This window comes from Brienomyrus brachyistius, chromosome 5, assembly GCF_023856365.1.
Source record: "Brienomyrus brachyistius isolate T26 chromosome 5, BBRACH_0.4, whole genome shotgun sequence".
NCBI lineage: Eukaryota > Metazoa > Chordata > Actinopteri > Osteoglossiformes > Mormyridae > Brienomyrus > Brienomyrus brachyistius.
In genome coordinates, this window is record NC_064537.1 from 1,134,730 (window position 1) to 1,161,882 (window position 27,153).

At 47.9% G+C, this 27,153-nt stretch overlaps 1 protein-coding gene across 1 annotated transcript in view; it reads right to left on the minus strand.

The window, feature by feature from the left end:
• The window catches only part of LOC125741753 (potassium channel subfamily T member 2-like), a 68,247-nt gene that overhangs the window by 19,209 nt on the left and 21,885 nt on the right, over window positions 1–27,153 (minus strand). Inside the window, exons 2-14 of the mRNA XM_049013050.1 lie at window positions 23,675–23,754; window positions 22,677–22,779; window positions 21,030–21,083; window positions 20,506–20,554; window positions 16,176–16,235; window positions 15,283–15,357; window positions 14,855–14,938; window positions 12,492–12,586; window positions 11,013–11,193; window positions 8,994–9,158; window positions 8,224–8,360; window positions 7,879–7,942; window positions 6,189–6,297 (exon numbers count right to left, since the gene is read on the minus strand). Coding sequence (XP_048869007.1) covers window positions 6,189–6,297; window positions 7,879–7,942; window positions 8,224–8,360; window positions 8,994–9,158; window positions 11,013–11,193; window positions 12,492–12,586; window positions 14,855–14,938; window positions 15,283–15,357; window positions 16,176–16,235; window positions 20,506–20,554; window positions 21,030–21,083; window positions 22,677–22,779; window positions 23,675–23,754 — 1,256 coding nt within the window. The remainder of the gene's footprint in view (window positions 1–6,188; window positions 6,298–7,878; window positions 7,943–8,223; window positions 8,361–8,993; window positions 9,159–11,012; window positions 11,194–12,491; window positions 12,587–14,854; window positions 14,939–15,282; window positions 15,358–16,175; window positions 16,236–20,505; window positions 20,555–21,029; window positions 21,084–22,676; window positions 22,780–23,674; window positions 23,755–27,153) is intronic.

Sequence of the window (27,153 nt, forward strand, 5' to 3'; positions counted from 1 at the left end):
ACTGACCTCCCTCTGTAGGGATACCAGGTTTTTGGAGGACCAGACTAAAGGCCCACTGACGCTGACCTCCCTCCCTCCGCAAGGGGACCCGGCTGATGGAGGGAATGACTAAAGGCAGCACTGACGCTGACCTCCCTCCTTTCCTCCGCAAGGGGACCAGGCTGACGGAGGGCCAAACTAAAGGTAGCACTGACATTTGCCTCAATTCTACCAATGTGGTGCCAGAGCAAATATCCAAATTTTTTATTTCTGTGCATTTCCACTGCAAAAACTGGCACTGGACCAGAAAAAATGACTCCAGCATGGCACTACAGAAATGCTAGTCTCAGAATTTGGCATCAGTGAAAGTGGGACCCCGGAAAATTCATTCCATAACCGATAAAGTTTCAACTTATATTGCTGATGCTAGCAGTGAAACAAATTGCCAGTTTATTAGTGGATTAGCGTTACACCATTTTTTTCATTCTGTGGAAAACAAAACATCAATTTGCTGGCCAGATTTAACAATAAATTATAAACATGTCACAGGTCCCTATCCTGGAGCCAACACCTTATCGTGGTGGAGGGGTTTGCGTGTTCCAATGATCCCTGGAGCTATGTTGCCCAGGGTTTTATGCCCCTGGTAGGGTCACCCAAGGCAAACAGGCCCTGGGTGAGGAACCAGATGAAGTGTGGCTCATTAGATTCATGTTTTCCCTCGTCTGGACATGGGTCACTGAGCCAGGCCTGGGGGTGGGGCTTGATGGCGAGCGCCTGGTGGCCAAGCCTGTGTCCATGGGGCCTGGTCGGGTACAGCCCGAAGAAGGCATGTGTGTCCCCCTCCAATGGGCTCACCACCTGTAGGAGTAGTTGGGTGCAGTGTGAGTTGCGCAGTGGCCGAAGGTGGGGACCTTGGCGGTCCGATCCTCGGCTGCAGAAGCTAGCTCTAGGGACATGGAATGTCACCTCCCTGGTGGGGAAGGAGCCTGAGCTGGTGCACGAGGTTGTGAGGTTCTGACTAGATCTAGTCGGGCTCACCTCAAGGCATGGCTTGGGCTCTGGAACCAGTCTCCGTGAGGGGGGTTGTACCCTCTTCCACTCTGGAGTTGCTTGTGCGGAGAGGCGCTGAACAGGGGTAGTTTACCGCGGTAGAGTAGAGGGTAGCCTCCCTTCACCTTTGGGGTGGGGGGATGAGTCCTGACTGTTGTTTGCGTTTATGCATCAAATGGCAGTTCCGAATATGCACACATTTTGGAGTTCTGCTGAGGGACTTCAATGCTCAGGTGGGGAATGACAGTGAGACCTGGAAGGGCATGATTTGGAGGAACACCCCGCCCCCAATCTGATCTGAACTTGAGTGCTATTTCATTATCGGACTTTTGGATTGTCCATAATGAATACCGTGTTCAAACATAAGGCTGTCCATATGTGCACTTAGCACCAGGACACTCTAGGCCACAGTTCAATGATCGACTTTGTGGTTGTGTAATCGGACTCGCGGATGCATGTATTGGACATCTGGGTGAGGAGAGGGGCAGAGCTATCAACCGATCACCACCTGCTGGCGGGTTGGCTCCGCTGGTGGGGGAGGAAGCCGGTCAGGCTTGGCAGGCCCAATCGTATAGTGAGGGACTGCTAGCAACATCTGGTGGAATTCCCTGTCAGAAGGAGCTTCAACTCCTACCTCCGGCAGAACCTTGCCCATGTCACGGGGGAGGCGGGGGATATTGAGTACGAATGAGCTGTAAGGTGGTTAGTGCCTGTCGCGATGGCAATCTCCAAACCCACTGATGGACACCGGTGGTTGCAATGCCGTTAACATGATGAAGGAGTTCTATCGGGCCTTTTTAGCCTGTGGGACTTCAGAGGCAGCTGATGAGTACCGGCAGGCCAGGTGGAATGCGGCTTCGGCGGTTGTTGAGGCAAAAACTCTGGTGTGGGAGGAGTTTGGCGAGGTCATGGAGAACGACTTCCGGACGGCTTTGAGGAGATTCTGGTCCACCATCCTGTGACTCAGGGCAGGAAAGCAGTGCAGCATCAAAAGTGTTTATGATGGGGATGGCGCGCTGCTGACCTCAGCTCGGGATGTGAGTTGGTGGAAGGAATACTTCAAAGATCTCCTCAATCCCCGACATTAGTGGAAATGCCTCTAGATTAGTGGGTTGGTGGTTCACCTCTTCAACTATAAGGGGATTACACTCATCAGCCTCCCCGGTAAGGTCTATTCAGAGGTCCTCGAGAGAAGGGTCATTCAGGATTCAGGAGGAGCAGTGTAGTTTTCTCTATACTCTCTGCAGGGTTTTGGAGGGTTCATGGGAGTTTGCCCAACCAGTCTACATGTGCTTTGTGGACTTGTCAAAGGCATTAGACCGTGTCCCTCGGAGAGTCCTGTGGGGAGTGCTCTGGGAGTATGGGGTGCCAGGCTTCCTTATAAGAGGTGGTTAGTCCCTGTACGACCGGTGTCAGAGCTTGGTCCGCATTGTCGGCAGTAAGTCGGACTTGTTTCCGGTGAGGGTTAGACTCCGCCAGGGCTGCCCTTTGCCACCGATTATGTTCATAACTTTTATGGACAGAATTTCTAGGCGCAGCCAGGGCATTGAGGGTGTCCGGTTTGGTAACCTCAGGATTAGGTCTCAGCACCTCCAAATCGGAGAGTATGGTCCTCAGCGGGAAAAGGGTGGAGTGCTCTCTCCAGTTCGGGGTGGGATTCCTTCCCCAAGTGGAGGAGTTAAAGTATTTCGGGGTCTTGTTCATGAGTGAAGGAAGGGTGGAGCGGGAGATCGACAGGTGGATCGGTGCGCTGTCAGCAGTGATGCGGGCGCTGCATCAGTCTGTCATGGTGAATAAGGAGCTGAGCCAAAAGGCAAAGCTCTTGATTTACCAGTCGATCTACGTTCCTACCCTCAACTATGGTCATGAGCTGTGAGTAGTGACCGAAAGAAGGAGGTCGCAAGTACAAGCGGCCGAAATGAGTTTCCTCTGTAGGATGGCTGGGCTCTCCATTAGAGATAGGGTGAGAAGCTCAGTCATTCAGGAGGGACTCAGAGTAGAGCCACTGCTCCTCCGCTGGGCGGCTGGGCTCTCCCTTAGAGATAGGATGAGGAGCTCTGTAATTCCGGAGGGACTCAGAGTAGAGCTGCTGCTCCTCCACATCGAAAGGAGTCAGATAGGTGGCTCAGGCATCTGGTCAGGATGCCTCCTGGATTCCTCCCTCGTGAGGTGTTCCGGGCATGTCCCACTGGGAGAAGGCCCTGGGGAAGACCCAGGACATGCTGGAGAGACTATGTCTCTTGGCTGGCCTGAGAATTCCTTGGGATTCCTCTGGAGGAGCTGGATGAAGTGTCTGGGGAGAGGGAAGTCTGGGTTTCCCTGCTTAGACTGCTGCCCCCATGACCCGACCCAGAAAATTGGTAGAGGATGGATGGATGGATGGATGTCGCAGGTAAAAAAAAATAAAATTTCCATTTCATTCTTTTTGAAACCGATGGGAACACAGGCTCTCAAAAGACACCAAGTAAGAACACACCCAGCATTGGCACTATCACCGACTCTGTGTTGGTGGAAACGAGGCATGACCTCCTATTGCAGGGGCCCAGGCTCAACTAAAGGCAGCACTGATAATTACATCCCACTGCAGATTAGCCGGTTAAGAAATGGAAACTAGGTCCTGAGGACCATTTCTCAAATGCTTAACTTCCACAGTTCAGCACCTTGGTCAGCTACTCATCTGCCTGTGTGATGTAGCTGGATATCACGGCTCTAAGGACCAGCAGGGATGTGGCCATTGTTACAGGGGGATTAGAGGCCAGAGGGGGAGACCGGAGGGGGAGACAGGAAGATACCACTGACTTACAGAGGAAGGACAGATCTGTCGAGTGGCCTCATCAAACCAATAAACCAGCACTAGTTGCTTTTGGAAGCATAGATAATCACTTTAGCTGGGTTGTGTTTATTTAAATTTGGTGGAATATTTACATATTATTTAACAGAAGCTTTTATTATAGGGAAGAATGCAGAATACATAGTATAACAGAATACAGAGAATTCAGTCTAAGGTCACAGGGTAGAATGCAATGTCCCTAATATGACAGAGCATAGTGTAGTAACTCCAATCTCACAGTGCAAAGAACAGTGTCCCTTATATAATAGAGTATAGAGTAGTAAGTCTGACAAGGCAGAATGCAGTGCCTTAAGTATGATAAAGTATAGAGTAGTAACTATGATCTCACAGGGCAGAGTGTAATGTCCCTCGTATGATAAGTATAGAGTAATAACTCTATAATAAAGAAGAGTAGGAACAGAGCTGTCTGACAGAGCCTGAGTAGGAAAGGCGGCACCCCTACGCCTCCATGTCTGACAGCCCGAGTAGGAAAGGCGGTGCCCCTACGCCTCCATGTCTGACAGACCCGAGTAGGAAAGGCGGCGCCCCTACGCCTCCATGTCTGACAGAGCCCGAGTAGGAAAGGCGGTGCCCCTACGCCTCAATGTCTGACAGAGCCTGAGTAGGAAAGGCGGCGCCCCTACGCCTCCATGTCTGACAGAGCCTGAGTAGGAAAGGCGGCGCCCCTACGCCTCCATGTCTGACAGAGCCCGAGTAGGAAAGGCGGCGCCCCTACGCCTCCATGTCTGACAGAGCCCGAGTAGGAAAGGCGGCACCCCTACGCCTCCATGTCTGACAGAGCCCGAGTAGGAAAGGCGGCACCCCTACGCCTCCACATCTGACAGAGCCCGAGTAGGAAAGGCGGCACCCCTACGCCTCCATGTCTGACAGAGCCCGAGTAGGAAAGGCGGCACCCCTACGCCTCCACATCTGACAGAGCCCGAGTAGGAAAGGCGGCACCCCTACGCCTCCATGTCTGACAGAGCCCGAGAAAGGAAAGGCGGCACCCCTACGCCTCCATGTCTGACAGAGCCTGAGTAGGAAAGGCGGCACCCCTACGCCTCCATGTCTGACAGAGCCCGAGTAGGAAAGGCGGCACCCCTACGCCTCCATGTCTGACAGAGCCCGAGGAGGAAAGGCGGCACCCCTACGCCTCCATGTCTGACAGAGCCCGAGTAGGAAAGGCGGCACCCCTACGCCTCCATGTCTGACAGAGCTCGAGTAGGAAAGGCGGCACCCCTACGCCTCCATGTCTGACAGAGCCCGAGTAGGAAAGGCGGCACCCCTACGCCTCCATGTCTGACAGAGCTCGAGTAGGAAAGGCGGCACTCCTACGCCTCCATGTCTGACAGAGCCCGAGTAGGAAAGGCGGCACCCCTACGCCTCCATGTCTGACAGAGCCCGAGTAGGAAAGGCGGCACCCCTACGCCTCCATGTCTGACAGAGCCCGAGTAGGAAAGGCGGCACCCCTACGCCTCCATGTCTGACAAAGCCTGAGTAGGAAAGGCGGCACCCCTACGCCTCCATGTCTGACAGAGCTCGAGTAGGAAAGGCAGCACCCCTAGTAAGTCAGGTCCTGTCGAGTCAAGTCTTTGCTGTGGATTAGGTGCTAATTGGGCGGGAATTAGGATAATTGCCTTGGACACTCAAAGTAATGGCTCCTCGTGATTCTTCTAAACAGAAGCACTTCTCAGAAACCACAGGCTACCAGTGTTCTTCGATTTTATTTTTTACAAAGCTAATTAGAATTTCTCTTAATTTGGCAAAATGCACTGACCTATATTTATCCAGGAGAAAATGATAGAAGGAGACGTGAGAGTGACAGATCTCCTGTACTGAGATAGGAAATGCCTTAGTGTAGTTCTCCCTGTTCGTTTGTGCCTGGTTACATTACAGGCTCTAGGGGCAGCAATGCACAGTAGAGTATGAGGTCAGCATCAGGCCACAGGGTCAGATAAATGTCATGGAAAGGAGGGGGTCGATAAGCTCACCCGCAACCTCCTTGGGTATTTATTAAAGCCGAGAACAGGACCAATCTCTTTTTTCCATGATAATCATGGTGGGATGTATAAAGACTCAAAACAGCCCATAAGAAATGTTCTTTCCAAAACAATGGCTCAGACTCCCCAAAACAAGCACTTTGGGAGCTATTGTCATTTTTCATTTTTCGTTTCTTGATTGCAGTCATCCGATTTGTATTAAATTGAGGTTACCGTTATGGGGACCTGAAAAATGGACACCACAACATCAAAATAAGTTTAAACAACGTAAGGTATACCTGGAGCGCACAAACACACACACACACACACACACACACATATATGCTAACCAGCAAACTTGACATGGAATTTGCTCTCGGGTTTGAGGATCTGGACGTAAAGGGGGCAGTTTGGAGCAAAGTCCTTCACTGCCCAGGCCCTCAGAATGGTCTGGTGGTCCTGAAAATGAAATATGTGGAGAAAGAAACAGCAAGAAGAACTTACTATTTATTATTCTTAATTATTTTATTTATCATTACAATGCACAAGAAACCAAAACAATGGTTTCACCAGTATTCAGCTTTGGTCATTTCCTGGCAGTTACATGTCAGTTACAGTGTGAAAAGTGAGTATCAGTTACGCTGTCGCAGTAACGCTGTCGGAGTATCAGTGTTACAGTGGAGGGAGTTTCAGAATGTTACAGTGTGGGGAGTAATAGTGCTACAGTGTCAGGAGTATCAGTGTGATAGTATGGGGAGTTACGCTGTAGGAGTATCAGTGTTACAGTGGAGGGAGTTTCAGAATGTTACAGTATGGAGAGTAATTGTGCTACAATGTCGGGAGAATCAGTTGGATAGTAAGGGGAGTTATGGTGTAGGAGTGTCAGTGTTACAGTGGAGGGAGTATCAGTGTTACACTATGGGTAGTAATAATTTGACTGTGTATGGTTCATCAATAAGTGGAGTATCAACACTACACTAAATATTAAATGAACAAGTTTCTTTAGGAGATCCATTTACTTGATAGTCATTTATTTAAGTTTTCAACCCACCTCTAAGTATCTTTGTTACAGTGTATGGAGTATCAGTGTTACAGTATGGGGAGTATCATTGTTACAGTGTCCCCATAGTATCATTGTTACAGTGTCCCCATAGGATCAGTATTACAGTATGGGGAGTATCATTGTTACAGTGTCCCCATAGTATCATTGTTACAGTGTATGGAGTATCAGTATTACAGTATGGGGAGTATCATTGTTACAGTGTCCCCATAGTTTCATTGTTACAGTGTATGGAGTATCGGTGTTACAGTGTAGCTAACCTCAAATTTCAATTTAAATAATTTAAATAATTAATAATAGCTAAAATAACTTAAAATAAATAGTAATGTGAATAATAAATGATTACTCCACTGGGAAGACAGCCATTATCTAGTGATAGAGTCCACCCCCCACCACCCAAAGTCTCAGGTGCAGGAGCCTGACCTGATGACCCCCCCCCTAACCCCACCACTCCGCCCATAAACATTAGTTAAGCGAAAATTGAGTTAAGCGAAAATTAAACAGCTAAGGCTAGTGATCAGCAAGGCAGTGCCCTGGTGGAACTCAGCATTTTTAAATCATTAAAGTAAAGAGCTAAAAGCCAACTATTCCTGGAGTGATATAAAACAATCACAGGAAGGAGAAAGCCTGACAGAATGTGAGCGAATGAGAAGCAGGATTACCGGATCTATCTATTCACTCACTCTTTCTGGGTCTCCAATGTTTGTGTGGAGCTATATCACCCCCCCCCCCACCCCACCCCTGCACCCCCAGCCTGTGCAAGACAGTATCCTCCATCCTCCAAATGCCCACCTGGGCTACACTGATTCGTGATCAGAGGCCACTGAGCATGACAGAGGGTGGAAACAGAGGAGAGGCTGGGTGAGCAGAAAGGGAAGAGAGGAAGCAAGAGAGTGATGGAGCGAAAGTTGATGGTGGGCCGATGATGAGGGTCACGTGGTAATGGGAGAGGTTCCCATCAAATTGGCGGGGAGACATACAGCAGCCACACGGTCCACTTCGAAGCGGTTGCTGAGAATAAAGCAGGCCTCTGCGTCGTCCATCCTGTGCATCCGGTAGGGTGGGGGTCCCAGGGCAGAATGCGGTCATGGGTGGGGGGGGGGGATTAAAATAAATCTGGTTAGTAAGAAACAGCCATATCCAGAAGATCACATGCAGCATCTCTCCTTTACTGTGGCATGTAAAAAACACAAGACCTTTTATTTACGTCAGTATATAATAAAAAGCACATATATCAAGGATATGCGTCATACCATGCAGCCCCTAATGTGACATGGACCCCCGCCCCCCTTACTGGAAAACACCAGGCTGCACAGCAAACTTACTTCGCTCTCATTAGGTCCTGGTCCTTAAGGGCAGAGCCCTGCAGGTAGATGACCCTCTGTGCCCACAGCGGGATCTGCAGCACCCGGCGAACCTGCACGTCCATCTCGGCCGGGCACAGGATCACCACGTAGTAGTCCTGTGAAACCCAGAGCCACCGGGCACGTGGCCCAGTGTGGTGGAGGGGGTGGTCACTGGGATTACCTGTAATTACCTTGGCTCTGCCTGTCCTACTTGCTATTCTGCTTTGGCCCCAGATAACCCTGCCTGTCATGTTTGCCCTGTACCCAAGGACTTAAGTACCACCTGCTCACCAACAATAAGCAAGCACAGTGATTTCTGCATGTGTCCCTGTCACCCTTCTTTCATAGTACTACCCCACTGCAACTCTGTTCCCAATGCAGGAAACACCAGCTAATCCTTTGCACTATATATCATGCGTAGCAGGAATGCATACTATACACCATGTGTATGTCTCTGTGTGTCTGTGTCCGTGTGTATGTGTGTCGGTGTGTATGTCTGTGTTTGTGTGTGTCTGTGTATAGTTTTTATGGAGCTGCACCGTTACAAACTTGTCGTCTAGTCATTCTGTGGTCTGTGAGGAAGGTATGCAAAGGAGAATTTCATTGTACGTAGTACATTACACTCTGGGCACATTGAACATGACAATAAAGCTCTGAACTGAATCACATTGAGGTACCGGTAGCATAATAATGGAGGCCATGAATAATGGAAGGTGCCAGGTGCAGTCTGGCGCCCCCTAAAGTCTCACCTGCAGGCGTGGGTGAGCATAGAACTCGTTGAGGAAGTCCATGAGCAGGTCAATCTTCAGGCAGCTGACGCACAGCACCACATGCTTCTCCGTCTGCGCCCGGTACCGGCTGTAGTTACCGCCTGACTTCTGCCGCTCCATCCAGAGGAAGGCCAGCTGCTCGAACTGGGGGCACAGTGAGACAGCAGTGGTGTAGCTACCTGGGGGGGCCACCGTCAGCGAGAGTGGTGGCGGAAGCTGTGATTTGGCCTATGAGTACAGCACCTGTCTGTACCACTGTGTCGCCTAGGCAACAGCACCGCAAAATTGAACGGGCTGGGTGGGTGTTTTGGGAAGAAAGGGGAGAAGATGGTTGGGAACAGCATCAACAGGTGGAGGTCTATCTGCGTCTGAAATGGTGACGATGTTCGGCATCACCTCTCACCCTGGCGTGGTTCCTATAATGCATACGTGGAAAGAGCTGTCTCTGCCCAGGTGGGGGCCCACTACTGGGGGGGGGGTTGTAGAGGGCTCAGTTGTGTCAAATGTTGAAATAGATTTTTCTGCCAGAGATCACAGGCCTCGGCTGTTAACAGGGAGCTGTCTCTTTCATGGCTTTCTAGCTTTATAGGGTGGAGAACACCTTCTGTGACCCGACATCCACCCACAGCCCCCAGCCTGCCCTGCACCTGACCCCTGATCTACACCCAAGCGACAGCACACCATGCCAAGGTCACCTGACATCCACCCACAGCCCCCAGCCTGCCCTGCACCTGACCCCTGATCTACACCCAAGCGACAGCACACCATGCCAAGGTCACCTGACATCCACCCACAGCCCCCAGCCTGCAATGTACCTGACCCCTGATCTACACCCAAGCGACAGCACACCATGCCAAGGTCACCTGACATCCACTCACAGCCCCCAGCCTGCCCTGCACCTGACCCCTGATCTACACCCAAGCGACAGCACACCATGCCAAGGTCACCCGACATCCACCCACAGCCCCCAGCCTGCCCTGCACCTGACCCCTGATCTACACCCAAGCGACAGCACACCATGCCAAGGTCACCTGACATCCACCCACAGCCCCCAGCCTGCCCTGCACCAGACCCCTGATCTACACCCAAGCGACAGCACACCATGCCAAGGTCACCTGACATCCACCCACAGCCCCCAGCCTGCAATGTACCTGACCCCTGATCTACACCCAAGCGACAGCACACCATGCCAAGGTCACCTGACATCCACTCACAGCCCCCAGCCTGCCCTGCACCTGACCCCTGATCTACACCCAAGCGACAGCACACCATGCCAAGGTCACCTGACATCCACCCACAGCCTCCAGCCTACGCTTTACCGGGCCCCGGCCTACACCCAAGTGACAGCACACCATGCCAAGGTCACCTGACATCCACCCACAGCCTCCAGCCTACGCTTTACCGGGCCCCGGCCTACACCCAAGCGACAGCACACCATGCCAAGGTCACCTGACATCCACCCACAGCCTCCAGCCTACGCTTTACCGGGCCCCGGCCTACACCCAAGCGACAGCACACCATGCCAAGGTCACCTGACATCCACCCACAGCCTCCAGCCTACGCTTTACCCGGCCCCGGCCTACACCCAAGTGACAGCACACCATGCCAAGATAACCCATAAGCCCAAACTTTTGCATAACGTTTTTAGAACAACATTCAGCTAATACCCTAAAAACATCTGAAAAATATTATAATTGTTTTACTATAATTATTAATAAGAATAATCATTATCATTGCTTGCTTAGAGGCTTTTATTTAAAAATGATGTACTTTGGAGATATAACACATTTTGAGCATTGTTTGCCCTTAATTCTCTGAGATACTCCAGTTCTTGCTAGCTCAGTGTTCTGGTCATTTAACCGCGATGTTCTCAGAGTATTTTGGGAACATAAAGATGGAGGATTAGACCATTCTCAAAAAAGCAACCCACATGCTGCTCATTTCCAGGCAGGAGAATGCTTGCGTGTCACATGACAGCGAGCTCAGTGATTGGCTCACCTGCACAGGCAAAACAATGAGAGCCACACAGATCATGATGACCACGAGAAGCTGCGAGGGCCAGATCCGGGGCGTGACGTCGCCGAAGCCCACCGTGGAGAAGGTCACCACACAGAAGTAGAGTGAGTCAAAGAGTGTCAGGTTGTTGCCGGCGCGTTCTAGGTGCTGGATGCCACAGATGCTGTGGAGCAGGGAAAAGATGGAGCAAACAGCGTGATAGTGGAAGGAATCATATGAACAAAAGTACTAGGACACCAGGCCATTACACCTACAGGAACTTTTATGACATCCAAGTCTAAATCTATAGGCATCAATATGGAGCTGGTCCCCCCTTTGCAGCTATAAAAGCTGCCACTCTTCTGAGGAGGCTTTCCACAGGATTATGGAGAGTGTCTGTGGGGATTTTTGCCCATTCATCCAGAGGAGCGCGTGTGAAGTTAGACGTTGATGTTGGATGTGAAGGCCTGGCTCTCGTTCTCTATTCTAGTTCACCCTAAAGGTACTTGATGAGGTTGTCAGGGCTTGGCGTGGGCCAATTCTTCCGCACCAAACTCACCCAACCATGTCTTTAAGGATCTTGGTTTGTACACTGGGGTACAGACATGCTGGAACAAAAACGGGTCTTCTAACTGTTCCCAGAAAGCATAGATGTGCCTGATGTGGTTTGTTAGCAACCCTACCACCTGCAGGTCAGACTAGGCAATCCACCTGAAGCTAAGCAAGTTTGGGCCTGGCCAGTACTTGAAGGGGAGACCAACTAGGAAAGCTAGGTTGCTTCCGGGTAGAGCTGACAGGTTAGCCTGATCTGTGAGGATCTCCAGTGCAGTGATGGGGACGCTGTGCTGTAAAATGGTACTGGCCTTCAGATGAGAAGTAAAATTGAGGTCCTGACTCCCCGAGGTTATAAAGGATCCCTGGGCATTGTTTGAAAGAGTAGGGGTGATACCCTGATGTCCTGGATAAACTGGCCAACTCTGGTCCTTTCAAATCTGGCCTCCTAATCACCCTGTATATATTACTGGTGAATTCTCTCCTGCTCCTTCAGCACCTTAGCTACTTTGTGGTGAGCATACTGGCCTATAATGGCTGCTGCCGCATCATCCAGGTGAGGGGCTATACAGTGGTGGTGGTTGAATAATAATGATTGATCCCCATGGGGAAATTCTCGTTATGCCTCCTCCAACTTGCCCTCTATAGGTGAGAGCAACTAATGGCTCCCCATTCATTTTGGAAAGTGCTTTGCGTGTCTTGAAAAATGCTATATAAATGTGACATTCATTCATTCATTCATTCATTCATTCATATGCATACCAAGACATTTTGGACAATTCAACGCTTCCAACTTTGTTGGAAAAAATTCCTGCAGTAATGGGCAAAAATTCGGTGTGAAGCAGTACCCCAGTGTCCCATATATATTTAAGGAGTGTAAGTCTGTTCACATGTTTGTGAAATTAATGCATGTGTGTCCCTCAGACCCACCAGGTAAACATGAGGCAGACCAGGGTACAGATGAGGATGAGGACCTGGTTGAACATAGCCGAGTGCGTGCGCTGGATGGCCCGGTGCAGGTCATTCTGAGAGTGGGAGAGGGGGGGGAGATAGCGTGTAGGTACATGAAGCCCAGCAGCATCATGGCATTTTCCCAGCTCCTTCAACATGGAAAGGCCTCATTAGTCACAGGTGACTGGAAATCTTATTACAGAAACCTTAACCAAAAGATCTGGAAAAAGCCAAACTGACACTATGCATAGGACAGACTAATTACCAATCTACTTTGCCCCCTGCCGTTTCAGACAGAATTGTAAAGCGGACTGAGGTATCGCAGAACCAGTGTGCCAATTCCCGAGATTACTCTGGATATGGAAGAAAGGCTGCTGAGAACAGAAGAGTTTATGCAATGATACATTCTGACCACTGAAGAGCATCTAATTTCTACAAATACCCAAACATCATGGAAAAGCAGCAGGAGCCAGAATACACTGCAGTGGCGACTGACGTGTGTAGAAATGGAAAGTAGAACCAGGGCACCAGCATTTAATGCCGTAGAGTTCATATTCACCAAAGTCATATCGAACTGGACAGCAGAACCAGGACACCAGCAGTGATGCTGAAGAGTCCACATTAGCCAGAGTCATTAGCCGAGTTCTGTGCTGGAGTTATCACTGATTAACATAGCTAAATGAAAGGAGGCCATTTAAAATCAGTTGGTGTAAACAAGCACAGAATAGATGAAAAAGGATGGATAAATTACGGGGTGGGTGGTCTTTTGAATTCAGTGTTCATGGCAAAACAGTATATTTGGATAGTCGGGGAAAAAAAGTCTGTTTACATGGATGCCTCAGTGCAGCTATCAACTTCGTATCACAGTAAACATACAGGAAATTAGATCCTAAGATGTCAAGGTGTTGCAATTCAGAGACTTTACAGGGAAGCCCTGCACCTGCCAGTTTCATCAGAGCTGCTTCAGCTTCAGAATGAGCTCTGTAACGATCCACAAAGATAACTCCTGCTCTTAAAGGGTTAACTGCTCAAGGACAGACTGGCATACCTGGATCTCTGCAGTTTTAAGATACCGAGAATCCTTCAGCAGGACTGATACAGAAGGCCAGGCCTCAAAAATCCTCTAGCACAGAGTTCGGCATACAGACAGGATATGTGGGACAGTTTCAGTAAGAACAAAGACATAATGTTATGTCTAGTAAATTCTGGCTTGCCTCAATGACGTGTAGTGATTTATGGTACGTACCATTTAATGTTAATATTTATGGTATTCATCATTTAAACCAGAACTATGTGATAATACACACACACACACACACACACACACCAAAACAAAGTAGATAGTGTCGTCTGCCGGTGATTATCTCTATGTCTCTGTTTCATGTCCTTATGTGTACTGCCAGATTAATTATGAATCATTACATGTCGAGGTTTTGCTTTGTATTATTGTTTGCAGTTCACTGCCTTGGCAACGCCAATTATTCCGCATCAAAAAGGCATCTTTAAAATGAAATTGAATTGAGGGAACACCAGTCAAAGATTACTGAGCTCTGGGAAATGGGCTCACAGATTCAATAAATTAATTGAATTTACATCAGAATCAGGGCTTACAGGGAGAGGGTCGAGGAGCTAGAGAGAGTGAAGGGAGTAATTACAACAAAAATACATATGTGGCATGTATGTAGCCGGAGAGTATGTGTGTGTGTGTGTGTGTGTGTGTGTGTGTGTGTGTGTGTGTGTGTGTGTGAGTGACTCGGTGTGTCTCTGTGTGTGTGAGACTCGGTGTGTCTGTGTGTGTGACTCGGTGTTTGTCTGTGTGTGTGTGCGTGTGTGTGTGAATCAGTGTGTGTGACTCGGTGTGTGTGTGTATGTGTGTGTGACTCAGTGCGTGTGTGTGACTCGGTGTGTGTGTGTATGTGTGTGTGTGATTCGGTGTGTGTCTGTATGTATGTGTGTGTGACTCGGTGTGTGCGTGTGTGTGACTCAGTGTGTGTGTGACTCGGTGTGTGTGTGTGTGTGATTCGGTGTGTGTCTGTGTGTGTGTGTGCATGATTCGGTGTGTGTTTGTGTGTGTGTGACTCGGTGTGTGTGCGTGATTCGGTGTGTGTCTGAGTGTGTGTGACTCGGTGTGTGTGCGTGATTCGGTGTGTGTCTGTGTGTGTGTGTGTGATTCGGTGTGTGTCTTTATGTGTGTGACTCGGTGTGTGTGCGTGATTCGGTCTGTGTGTGTGTGTGTGTGTGTGGCTGTGCATTGATGCGTTTCTGCTGTTAGAGGGCATGAGGCCAGAGGGGGACATGGGAATCCAAGCCCTGATACTGCTTCCGGTTCTGGTTATGCTCACGATCATGTTCTCCAGAGCATGCTTGGCCAGCCAGCAGTTGAGAAAGACAGGGATGAACAGATTCCTCAGAGAAGGCAGGATCACCTGAAGAGAGAGACAGTACAGCAATGGAAACGGCCATCTAACTCATGCGTGTGTGTGTGTGGGTGTCTTTCTGTGCGTATTGCTGTCTGTGCGTATTGCTGTGTGTGTGCATTGCTGTATATGAGTATTGCTTCATGTGTGTATTGCTGTGTGTGCGTATTGCTGTCTGTGCGTATTGCTGTGTGTGTGCATTGCTGTGTATGAGTATTGCTTCATGTGTGTATTGCGGTGTGTGCGTATTGCTGTCTGTGCGTTTTGCTGTGTGTGTGCATTGCTGTGTATGAGTATTGCTTCATGTGTGTATTGCTGTGTGTGCGTATTGCTGGGTGGGTCGGGCTGCTCACAGTAATGACAAAGGGAACAGTGCTGATCATCTCCAGTATGAAGGGAACTCTCAGAACTTGCTCCCACACGTTACCCTGGAGGAGGCACATAATTACACATAGGTCAGGGGTCAGAGGTCAGGGAGCGCCATGCATTGCCATGACTACTGCAGTTAATGCAGAGGGAGAGCGGCTAGACTGGCGTCCCACAGGCTTTGCCAGAAAGTTCAGACAGGAAGCCCTTTGCAGCACAAAGCGGAGGTGTGAGATGTGAGTGCAGCCCTTTGATGCCTTCTTTGTACATTAGTGCACTGCAACTTACTTTCTGATCCCTGCGTGTCATGGAGCATCACTGTGGGAGGACAGAGGCATTGAAAGGCACCTCGGGGCTTTTCCTCCAGTGTGTGTGGGGCGCGCCGTGGGGGAGCCACTCAGTGCATGATAGAGAAGGTGTTCAGATTCAGATAGATCCGCGGTGGTTTGTTACCCATCTCCGAATGGCTGTCAATGACTCTGTGTACTCAGTGAAGAGCTACATCCCGATATCAGGGCCCTCCATGAGGGCAGCCCTCTCCAAACCAGAAGCCTGGATTTATTGGCCTGGGGTATGGGGGGGTGGGGGCAGTTTTTATGCATTTTCACTGCCTTTCACACCAGAGTTATACCAGCAGGACACTGATTTACCTGGTCTGTGATACTAATACCGTATGTAACATTATATTGTGTAACATTATTAAAATCTGCCATAGATACAGTATCATGTATGAAAAATTAGCCCTCAATACATAACGCTGATGATCAACACTGTGAGGGTGTTTGGCTGTTTACTTGTAATATTCATGGGCACATGAAAACGCGATGCCAGCTTCAGACAGAAGTCAGTGTTATTCCACTGTACACCTTTTTCTTCTCACCTTATAGCTGAGATACACCAGTAGCATGGTCTCTGAAAGGCTGATAAATGCCACCAACACCTGAAGGGGAAAAACAGACAAAATCTGTAAGAGGTTCCTCAAAAAAGCTGGAGAGAGAGAGAAAACACACTTCAGATCCACAAAAGGGATTTCTCAGGACAGTCATAAGGAAAGCAAAACTTTAATTAGGGACAATGGCACATTTCTCAATGTTAGGAAGACAACGACAGCATTGCTGCTACTCACCTGGAGTATGTGTAGGTTTGTATTTCCCAAATGTCCCCACACTGAGATACTCCACATACTGAAACTTTCTGATACAGCGTACAACGTAACTCCCCTTACTATCACACTGATACCCCTGACACTGTAGCACTATTACTCCACATACTGTAACATTCTGAAACTCGCTCCACTGTAACACTGATACTCCTACACCGTAACTCCCCTTACTATCACACTGATACTCCCGACACTGTAGCACTATTACTCCACATACTGTAACATTCTGAAACTCCCTCCATTATAATGCACACCAACCTCTTCAAGGGTGATCTCAACCTGGCTAGATGTTGTGAAGGGGTGTTTCTTCACAAAGGAAATAATTCTAAGATCATCCACATGAGCTGTCTTCCGCGGTCTCTCAGGCCTTGTGGTGTTGCTAAGCTGGGCACTCTTAAAGCTTTAACTATCTCTCTAATAGGTTTATTTTGTTTTTTTCAGCCTAATGATGGCCTCCTTCACTTGCATTGACACCTCTTTGCACCTCATGTCGAGTTCCAGTGAATAGCTACCAAATGCAAATTCAGTGCTTGGAATAAACTCCAACCCTTTTTTTTTTCTTAATTTTTCTTGGAGTATCGAGGGAAAAGGTCACACCTAGCCAAGAAACTCTGTCTCAGTCACATGTCCAATTACTTTTGAGATTTTGAAAATGGAGGAGTAATTTCTGATAGCACAATGCAATACCTTTGTTAAACCCCTTAAATTAAAGCCAATACTTCCAATACATCTTCATATCCATCATGATGGTTACAAAAAATTACAAAAATTGCAAAAATGTCCAAATACTTGATATGGATCTAACTGTAGCTTAACAGCTTTAATATACATTAATTGTCACCGCCCAAGAGGGCCCAGGACACACCCCTCTCAGCTTCAATGGGCATGAGGTCACTGCCCAGGACACACCCCTCTCAGCTTCAATGGGCATGAGGTCACTGCCCAGGACAAACCCCTCCCAGAATCAATGGGTATGAGGTCACTGCCCAGGAGGACCCAGGACACAGCCCTCTCAGCTTCAATGAGCATGAGGTCACCGCCTAGGAGGACCCAGGACACACCCCTCTCTGCTTCAATGAGCATGACATCTCTGCCCAGGAGGGCCCAGGACACACCCCTCTCAGCTTCAATGGGTATGACGTCACTGCCTAGGAGGACGCAGGACACACCCATCTCAGCTTCAATGGGTATGAGGTCACTGCCCAGGAGGATGCAGGACACAACCCTCTCAGCTTCAATTGGTATGACGTCACTGCCCAGGAGGACGCAGGACACACCCATCTCAGCTTCAATGAGCATGACGTCTCTGCCCAGTTGGATGCAGGACACACCCCTCTCAGCTTCAATGGGTATGACGTCACTGCCCAGGAGGATGCAGGACACACCCATCTCAGCTTCAATGGGTATGACGTCACTGCCCAGGAGGACGCAGGACACACCCCTCTCAGCTTCAATGGGTATGACGTCACTGCCCAGGACATACCCCTCGCAGAATCAATGGGTATGAGGTCACTGCCCAGTAGGACGCAGTACATGTGGCATTTCATTGTTCCTCAACACTCAGCCAATCCGTCAAAGAAATCGGTGGCCAATTAAAATCATTTCCCCACAAAACCTGGCTTTCAAGGTTAGAAATTAGCTGCCAGCTGGAAAGTGGCTCAGTCAGGGAACAACTCACACTGCATTTCTGGCCGAATGGCTTTAATTAATCCACTGAGTGCCATTTCACAACAAAAGTCCCCAGCTCTTCGGGTCCTTGTGGAGATTCCCATCTCCTGCCCTTGAAAGGAAGCAGCTGTTCTTGAGTAAAGGAACCAACATTATGCCGCAAAGCCTGATAATATCAGACACAGAACAGCCGTTCTGCACAGTGCTTATTATGTGTTAGCTCAGTACCACCAAGCTTAAATTCTGGGTGCATCCAAGCGATTCCTGAGCGTGACAGTCTCGATTGGAGAGGAGCACCCAGTGCTCTGCGTAGGGAGTGAGGTCGGCCCGGACAGTAGGCCCCTGCCCAGACACACGCAGGTCTGAAAAAATCCACAAATTACCAAAAATATATATGTTTTTCGTCTGTATTATTTATGTTAACAAAAACAAGTAGAAGGAAGTTGACAAGCCCAACAATTAGAGATAAGTAGTTACAGGAAACCATTATCACACAAACTCAAAATATTTAGCTATAGAATTTCATTACGTGATAGTGTACTGACGAGGGCTCTCTGGTTTAGCAGGCGAGGGTGGAGATGACCATTATGTGACAGGGGTCTAGGGAGGGCTCTCTGGTCTAGCAGGCGAATATGGAGATGATCACTATGTGACAGGGGCCTGGGGAGGGCTCTCTGGTTTAGCACGCGAGGGTGGAGATGATCACTATGTGACAGGGGCCTGGGCAGGGCTCACTGGTTTAGCACGCGAGGGTGGAGATGATCATTATGTAACAGGGGCCTGGGACGAGCTCCCTGATCTAGTCTGTGAGGATGGAGATGCTCATTATATGATAGGGGCCTGTGAGGATGGTGATGATCTTTAAAATTTACATGCATGCCAGACAAAAACAACTGCTACGGAAAATGTATCTCAATACAAATATGGCCATGTCACCTAAAATACTCACACACAGCCAAGGCGAAGGCATGATTCCATAATGTGTCTGGGCAGGGCAGGAATGAAAGGGTAAATAGGTGTGGTCCCAGATTCCAGACCAGGCTATGTGTCAGCAATGACTCTCTATGACCTCAACACTGCAGAAATGAGTCCCAATAAACACAGTACTGCAGCAATGATTCCCAGTAACCTCGGCACTGCATCAATGACTCTGAATGACCTCAACCCTGCAGCAGCGACTTTAGGTGACCTGGTGTTGTAACAGTTATCCCAGGAAATACAGCACTGTCACTAAGTCCCAGCACTGCACAAACGTATGATGAGACTGTCACTAAGTCCCAGCACTGCACAACCGTATGATGACACTGTCACTAAGTCCCAGCACTGCGCAAACGTATGATGACACTGTCACTAAGTCCCAGCACTGCACAAACGTATGATGACACTGTCACTAAGTCCCAGCACTGCACAAATGTATGATGACACTGTCACTAAGTCCCAGCACTGCACAACCGTATGATGACACTGTCACTAAGTCCCAGCACTGCACAAACGTATGATGAGACTGTCACTAAGTCCCAGCACTGCACAACCGTATGATGACACTGTCACTAAGTCCCAGCACTGCACAAACGTATGATGAGACTGTCACTAAGTCCCAGCACTGCACAAACGTATGATGACACTGTCACTAAGTCCCAGCACTGCACAACCGTCTGATGACACTGTCACTAAGTCCCAGCACTGCACAACCGTATGATGACACTGTCACTAAGTCCCAGCACTGCACAACCGTATGATGACACTGTCACTAAGTCCCAGTACTGCACAACCGTATGATGACACTGTCACTAAGTCCCAGTACTGCACAACCATATGATGACACTGTCACTAAGTCCCAGTACTGCACAACCGTATGATGACACTGTCACTAAGTCCCAGCACTGCACAACCGTATGATGACACTGTCACTAAGTCCCAGTACTGCACAACCGTATGATGACACTGTCACTAAGTCCCAGTACTGCACAACCATATGATGACACTGTCACTAAGTCCCAGTACTGCACAACCGTATGATGACACTGTCACTAAGTCCCAGTACTGCACAACCATATGATGACACTGTCACTAAGTCCCAGTACTGCACAACCATATGATGACACTGTCACTAAGTCCCAGTACTGCACAACCATATGATGACACTGGCACTTGGACAGAAATAGTGACACTCACCTCTGCAGCCACAGCCCCGCAGTAGTCACACATGCCCAGGATATCTGATACATGACCTGAGTAGTCACAGCAGCGCAGGACTGACATGCAACCCCAATGGCCCAGTGCTGATACCCGCCTCTTATTCCTCCCGGGATGCCGAAGTCTGTGTTCGTTTGTCACAAGCCACACTGGGGTCTGAGCACGGAATCTCCATGGGACTCACCTGTAGAGCCCAGAGAGGAAGAGGTCTGTCCACCCAGAGAATCAGCGACCTGCACCCACAGAGAGGCATCAAATACAGAGCAGGAAACACACAGAGGGCTCAAGACGCATAAAAACGAGATGTCAATCGTCGTCATTAAAATCATCTTTACACTTTCTTTCTGGAAGCTCAAAGCAGCAGATCAGACAGAACCTCACTTTTCCATGGCCAGGCACTCTAGCCATTCCAGAGCCCTTCCCAGACATTTCCAAGCCAGCTGGGAGAGTCAGTGTAATACCTCCAGCATGACCTGGGTTTGCCCCAGAACCTCCACCCAGTGGGATGGTAGCCAATTATAAGATGTCAGCACATACTTCAAATCTGTATGCTGATGAGTGGGTACTCGATATCACTGGAAGTGCTTCTGTTCTCTGAAATGCCCTTCATTGGGGTATATGCTACCTATCCTATAGCTGTATCTATCCTAAGGTAACCCTTCTGCTCTGCTCTGGGCCTATGAGTCTATGCGTTGATGCAGGACTTACCAGTCAAACTGAGTCCGGAGCTGGGCAGATGAGTTCAGCCTAGAACACTCCCAGCTGAGGAAGAGCGAAATATCCAGTCACACCATCACATGTCTATTATCATCTAATTATATAAAACTGTTTAAACATCTATTTTAACTTGCAAATAACATATACACTCCTAAACCTTGTGAACAGCTTTCCCAGAAGAACTGAAGCTGTATAGCTGCAAAGGGTGGGCCAACTTATTAAAGCTCATGTATAAAGCATGGGACGTGTCATGACCAGCTCGTCCGATCCTCCTGTGTGCCACGCCCCCCTCCTTAACCCCGTGTGGACTCTCCGTGTTGGCCAGCTGTTTTGAATTGTCCTCTTTGTTTCGGTTCATTTAAGTCCACGTCAGAGTTTGCTTCCCCAGTTCTGTCACTGTCGTCTCAACCAGTGTTCGCCTGCCGTGTCATTTATTAAATCCCATGTTTCCTCAACTCCTGGCTTCTTGCGCTTCTCTCTGCACTCCGGGCACCTAAGTTCATGACAGGATGTCATTAAAGCTTATGTGTGTGTAAAGGCAGGTGTTACTTTTGGAAATATTGCGTATGGATATTATATTGAGCATGCGCAAAAATCACCAGCACTTCCGATGACAGATGAGACCATTGCTCTGATGCCAGCTTTTTGTGCTATATGGACGTGTATTTACGACCATCATTTGGTAAGGAAATTATGAGTACAGCTAAAATAGTACAGAGATAATGAGATGCCCAAAAGTTGGTAATCTGTATAAACTTGGCATATCTATTTACTTATCAAATTTCGTTAGAGAAGCACACCACATAACACTGTTTTGGTATACTATGGTTTGGAATACTTCAGTGCAACATGCACTGTAGTGGAGCACACCACATAACACTGTTTTGATATACTATGAATTGGTATACTTCAGTGCAACATGCACTGTAATGGAGCACACCACATAACACTGTTTTGGTATACTATGGTTTGGTATACTTCAGTGCAACATGCACTGTAGCGAAGTACACTACATAACACTGTTTTGGTATACTATAGTTTGGTATACTTCAGTGCAACATGAACTGTAGCAGAGGATACCACAAAATACTGTTTTGGTATACTATGGTTTGGAATACTTCAGTGCAACATGCACTGTAGTGCAGCACACCACATAACACTGTTTTGGTATACTATGGTTTGGTATACTTCAGTGTGATATGCAGTGGTGGTGAAGAAAGGAACAGCTCAGCAGTCGCAACATCTTTTAAAATAGATCTTTTGGATAGGAGATCTTGTGGACCTTGTGGAAAGGTAAAAAGCGATTTAATGTTTGACATGTTTATTAAACATAAATATATGCCAAATTTATACTGATCACTAGCTTTATTGTGTCTTAAAATACCTCATTAATATTAGTTTATACTGATTACTACTAAACTGCTTACCAAATTGTGCACATAAATAAACATCCATATAATCCCAAAAATCCAAATGTTTCACCTGTCGTCTGAAGCCCTGGTGATTACTGTGCATGAGCAATATAATATCAATATGATATGACTTAGCCCTACTATCCCTCCATCCACATATGCTATGTCCTTCCCTACTCTCACTTTAGCTCCACCCACACACACTATGTCCCCGCCCCACTCTCACCATCCACCCCGCCCCTCCCGCGGGTCATCCAGCAACACCCGCATCATGTAGAGTATGCAGCTGAGCACCTTCAGGGAGAAGTCGAACAGTCGCACCCTCAGACCTGCAGGAGGAACAAGAGATGTAGTGGAAACAGTGCACAGAGGAGGAGCAGGTCAGCCCAGCAGCCAGACACAATGAGAGCAAGTGGGACTTATTCAGAACTTTAGAAACCATTCACAAATCGAGGGCAAAGCGATCATCTGTCCACAAAAGGGGCAATTGCCCGTGAAGCCTGTTATCCATCCAACAAAGGTACAGTACAACAAACTGTCACCCCACAATGTCGCCATAAAGATACAAATATCACGTGGCCTAGCTGCTTTCATTATCACATACAAACACACTCGCACACACCCATGCACAGCACACACGCAGACACACTCGCACACACCCATGCACAGCACACACACAGACACACTCGCACACACCCATGCACAGCACACACGCAGACACACTCGCAGACCCCAAGTCGTCTTCTACATGCATTTGTGTGCAGAAGATACACACATGCACACAGACACACATGCACACACAGAAGCACACACGCAGAGACACACACACACGTGCACGCATACACACAGACATGCAGAAGACACACACAGGTTTGTAATTATATCTTTGTGCAGACTCTCCAGTCATTTCTGTGGAGAAAACTCTAATCCCAACACGATGACCTTAACCCCCATTCAGACCTAATCTTAATCATAATTAACCAAACAAAATATGAGACTTTTGGCATTTTTTGTTTTTTTATTGCATTCACAAGACTTTGTGAAAAAATTATCCTCACGTCAAAATAACAGGTTTTTATTACATTGTCCCCAAATTACAATATAAACCTAATCTACATGCAGACACACACACATGCACAAAGACACACGTGTACACACACACACACCCACAAACACCTCTCACATCTGTCCCTCACACTCGGCCCACTGCGCTGCATCACTCACTGGATCTTTGGTTTTTGATGAAGAACAGCTTCAGACGTTCCTTGAAAGTGTTCTCATTCACGTAGAACTCCACCTGTACTCTGGGGAACGGGGATGGGATTTAAGGAATGTAGAAAAGGGGGTAGAAAAAGAGGTTATAAGGGCAAATGTAGTAAGTGGCAAAACACTCAAAAATACTCCATCTAGTGGTAGCATTACATCCCTCCTTTGGTGGCGATCCCTTGATGGGCTTTGATGCATATGTTTTGTAGCTTAAGACAGTACCATTAAACCCCCTAAATATACAATCAGTGTGTATGTATGGATATACAGAGTACACAGGGATGCAGAGCACAGATGTGGTTTCAAGGATTCATGATAACCTCTACTCCGGTTTCCCCCCACAGTCAAAAAACATGCTGAGGCTAACTGGAGTTGCTAAATTGCCCGTAGGTGTGAATGGTGTGTGAATGTGCCCTGTGATGGGCTGGTCCCCCATCCTGGGTTGTTCCCTGCCTCGTGCCCATTGCTTCCGGGATAGGCTCTGGACCCCCCGCGACCCAGTAGGATAAGCGGTTTGGAAAATGGATGGATGGATGGATGGATGATAACCTCTTAAAATTCTCCATCCATTTTCTGAAAACATTTGTGCTATTCAGGGCTGCAGGCGGTCCGGAGCCTATTCCTGTGGCTACAGGTGCAAGGCACGGAACAACCTAGGATGGGGCGCCGACTGATCATAGTTCATAAAATTCTCACACTGGTTATTCTTAGCGGATATTTTACATTTATAGAAAATGTCCCGAAGATAAAATCTTGGTGACTAGAGTAAAATTTCACACTATTTTAGAGAGTTTAATTGAATTAAGGAAAATATGTGGATATTTCATGTTATGTGTTCTTACAGATACACAGTAAGGAATTTGCATGAGAATTACACATTATATCTTAAGGATGAAAATAAAAGTAAAATAGTATTGTGTTTTATCACATGATTCCTAATGTGTTTGTTTTGTAGTTATTGGTGCATTTTGCTGTTAGGCACGGAGTGCAAACAGAAAGCAATTATCAGATGTATTAAGAGCATGAAAATGCATGAGGATCAGCTCGACCACAGCATGGACAAAGGCAGGGGGCGCCGTGGGGGGAAGAGCAGTCCATCAGAGTAACAGCCACATGCGCTAATTACGGCAGCACAGAGAGCTCCGGGTCAGCTCGGACCCGGCCAGCACCACACATACGGCACCCTATTACAGCCAATTAATCAGCTCCGACTGCTAATTAGCATAGCTCGGCTGATGGCAGGTAACCTCAAGATGGAAGGTCATGAACAAAAGAAGACAAATCATAGCTGTGTCCACAAACATTATAAAATCAGCCCACCTACTGATGTGTGTATGTGTGTCTGTGTGTGTGTGTGTCTGTGCGCGCGTATGTGTGTGGCTGTCCGTGTGTCGAAGTGTATGGGATATTACCATACCAGGCATGACAGTCTGAAATCCTCCTAATGAAATGTAAAATAACTCAAGTAATAATCAACAAAGCTGTGAGTGCATTAAAAAAGAATAAAGCTCATTGGCAGCCATCATTAAATTCATTGGGAAACTGAAAACATCATACTCAACATTTAAATAAAGGCTAGTAAGAAACCAAGTCCTCTGATTTGTGCTTTGATTGACTTCGGTCAGCAATACAGATTCGAAGACTGCACCATGGGTCGGCAGGAAGAGACCCACACACACACTTTATACAGAGCACCCTGGTTTAGCAGGAACTGACCCACACACATGCTTTATAAAGATCACCCTGGGTCGGCAGGAAGAGACCCACACAGACACTTTACACAGAGCACCCTGGGTCAGCAGGAAGAGACCCAAACACACACAATAGACAGAACACCCTGGGTAAACAGGAAGAGACCCACACACACGCTTTGGACAGAGCACACTGGATCAGCAGGAAGAAACCCACACACTCTCTTTGGACCGAGTACCCTGGGTCAGCAGGAAGAGACCCACACACACACACTTTAGACAGAGCACCCTGGATGAGCAGAAAGAGACCCACACACACGCTTTACACAGAGCACCCTGGGCCAGCAGAAACATGCAGGAGATCGCTCCTTCCATTCGCATGCACAAATTTAAAAATATTTTTAAGAAATGCACTGCATTCCCTTTTGAGAACAATAGATTGAATTTCATCTCAGAGACCGTGAGTGTCTCTTTATTATTATTTTATTTTCCTTTACCCTGGAAACATTAGGCTTGTTTCCTACACAAATGATGGAGTAACATGTGTTTCGAGCCACCTGACACCTGAGAATGGACAGCAAAGGAAAGGGGTGGAGCTCCACTGTCTTCTGGACAGAATGAGCATGTGCACTGGCTGTAGAGGTGCCACCCTTTAGGAAGGACAGGTTGTGATCTATAAATAAAACATCACGCTCCGCAATTCATGTACATGAGAAGCATGCGGCAAGCTCACATAGCCTTTGTGCACCTGAATCACCTGATGACCTCAGCTGCTCTGCTCCTTTCGTACGATGGTGGTGCCTCTCTGTCCCATGCCTCTCTCTTGCCCAGTGGCCTAGAGCTTTGAGCCCGAGATGGAGCCTGAGTGCGCCGCTGAGATGTAACTGCGCCGTTACAGGCGAGGGCCCAGCAAGTGCTTCACCGCGATGATTCTGTGTTGCCTCCCTCAGCCCCCCCGCACTGCAACGCCCCCACAGTAGGGCAGCTTATCCTGCTTCCCCAACACTTTAATAATCAGCATAACATCAGACCATTATTTTGGTTCTTTTCCTTTCTCCCTCTCCTGGGCATTTGCCCCTGAGATCACAGAACTGCACTATTTATAGAGGTTTGACTCAGAGGGGCCTGTGACTGATCCACTCACATATATAGTGTGCCCACATTTTCATGCTTCCTCCTGACTGGTGAAAATCCTATTCCCTGTGGTGCCCATCAAGATAAGGCACCTGAGTCGTGTCAGTCAACAAGTGGCTATTTACAAAAGCAGCACGGAAACCTCACGTTGATTTTGTTCATTATGTATTCAGGAATGATTGAGTTGAGGTTTGCAGCCTCATTTCCAAGTCTGAGACGATCAGATACACTTATAGAAATATAAATCATTTATGCATAAAAAGATATGTGAAATTGTGAAATTTTCAGGATAAAGGACATTTAAGATGTATTAATATCTGGGAGAATTCCGGATTCAGTAGACCTTGACGGTCACTTGTTTAAGTCCTGGGGTCGGCAGAGTGATGTCACGATTGGGCCCTGAGCGACATCTAGACCCTGCTTTCTCAAAAATGTATGTAATTTTGGATAAAAGAGTCTGCTAAACAAACAAATAAAGAAAGAAATGAAAGGTTTCCACAATAGGCTATGTAGGTGACCAAAGGAGCCAATTATAAAGGAAGAAGAAGACTCCCATGATGCCTTGCACAGTAAGACAATTATGCAGCTACTACATCAATGACTGCATCTACA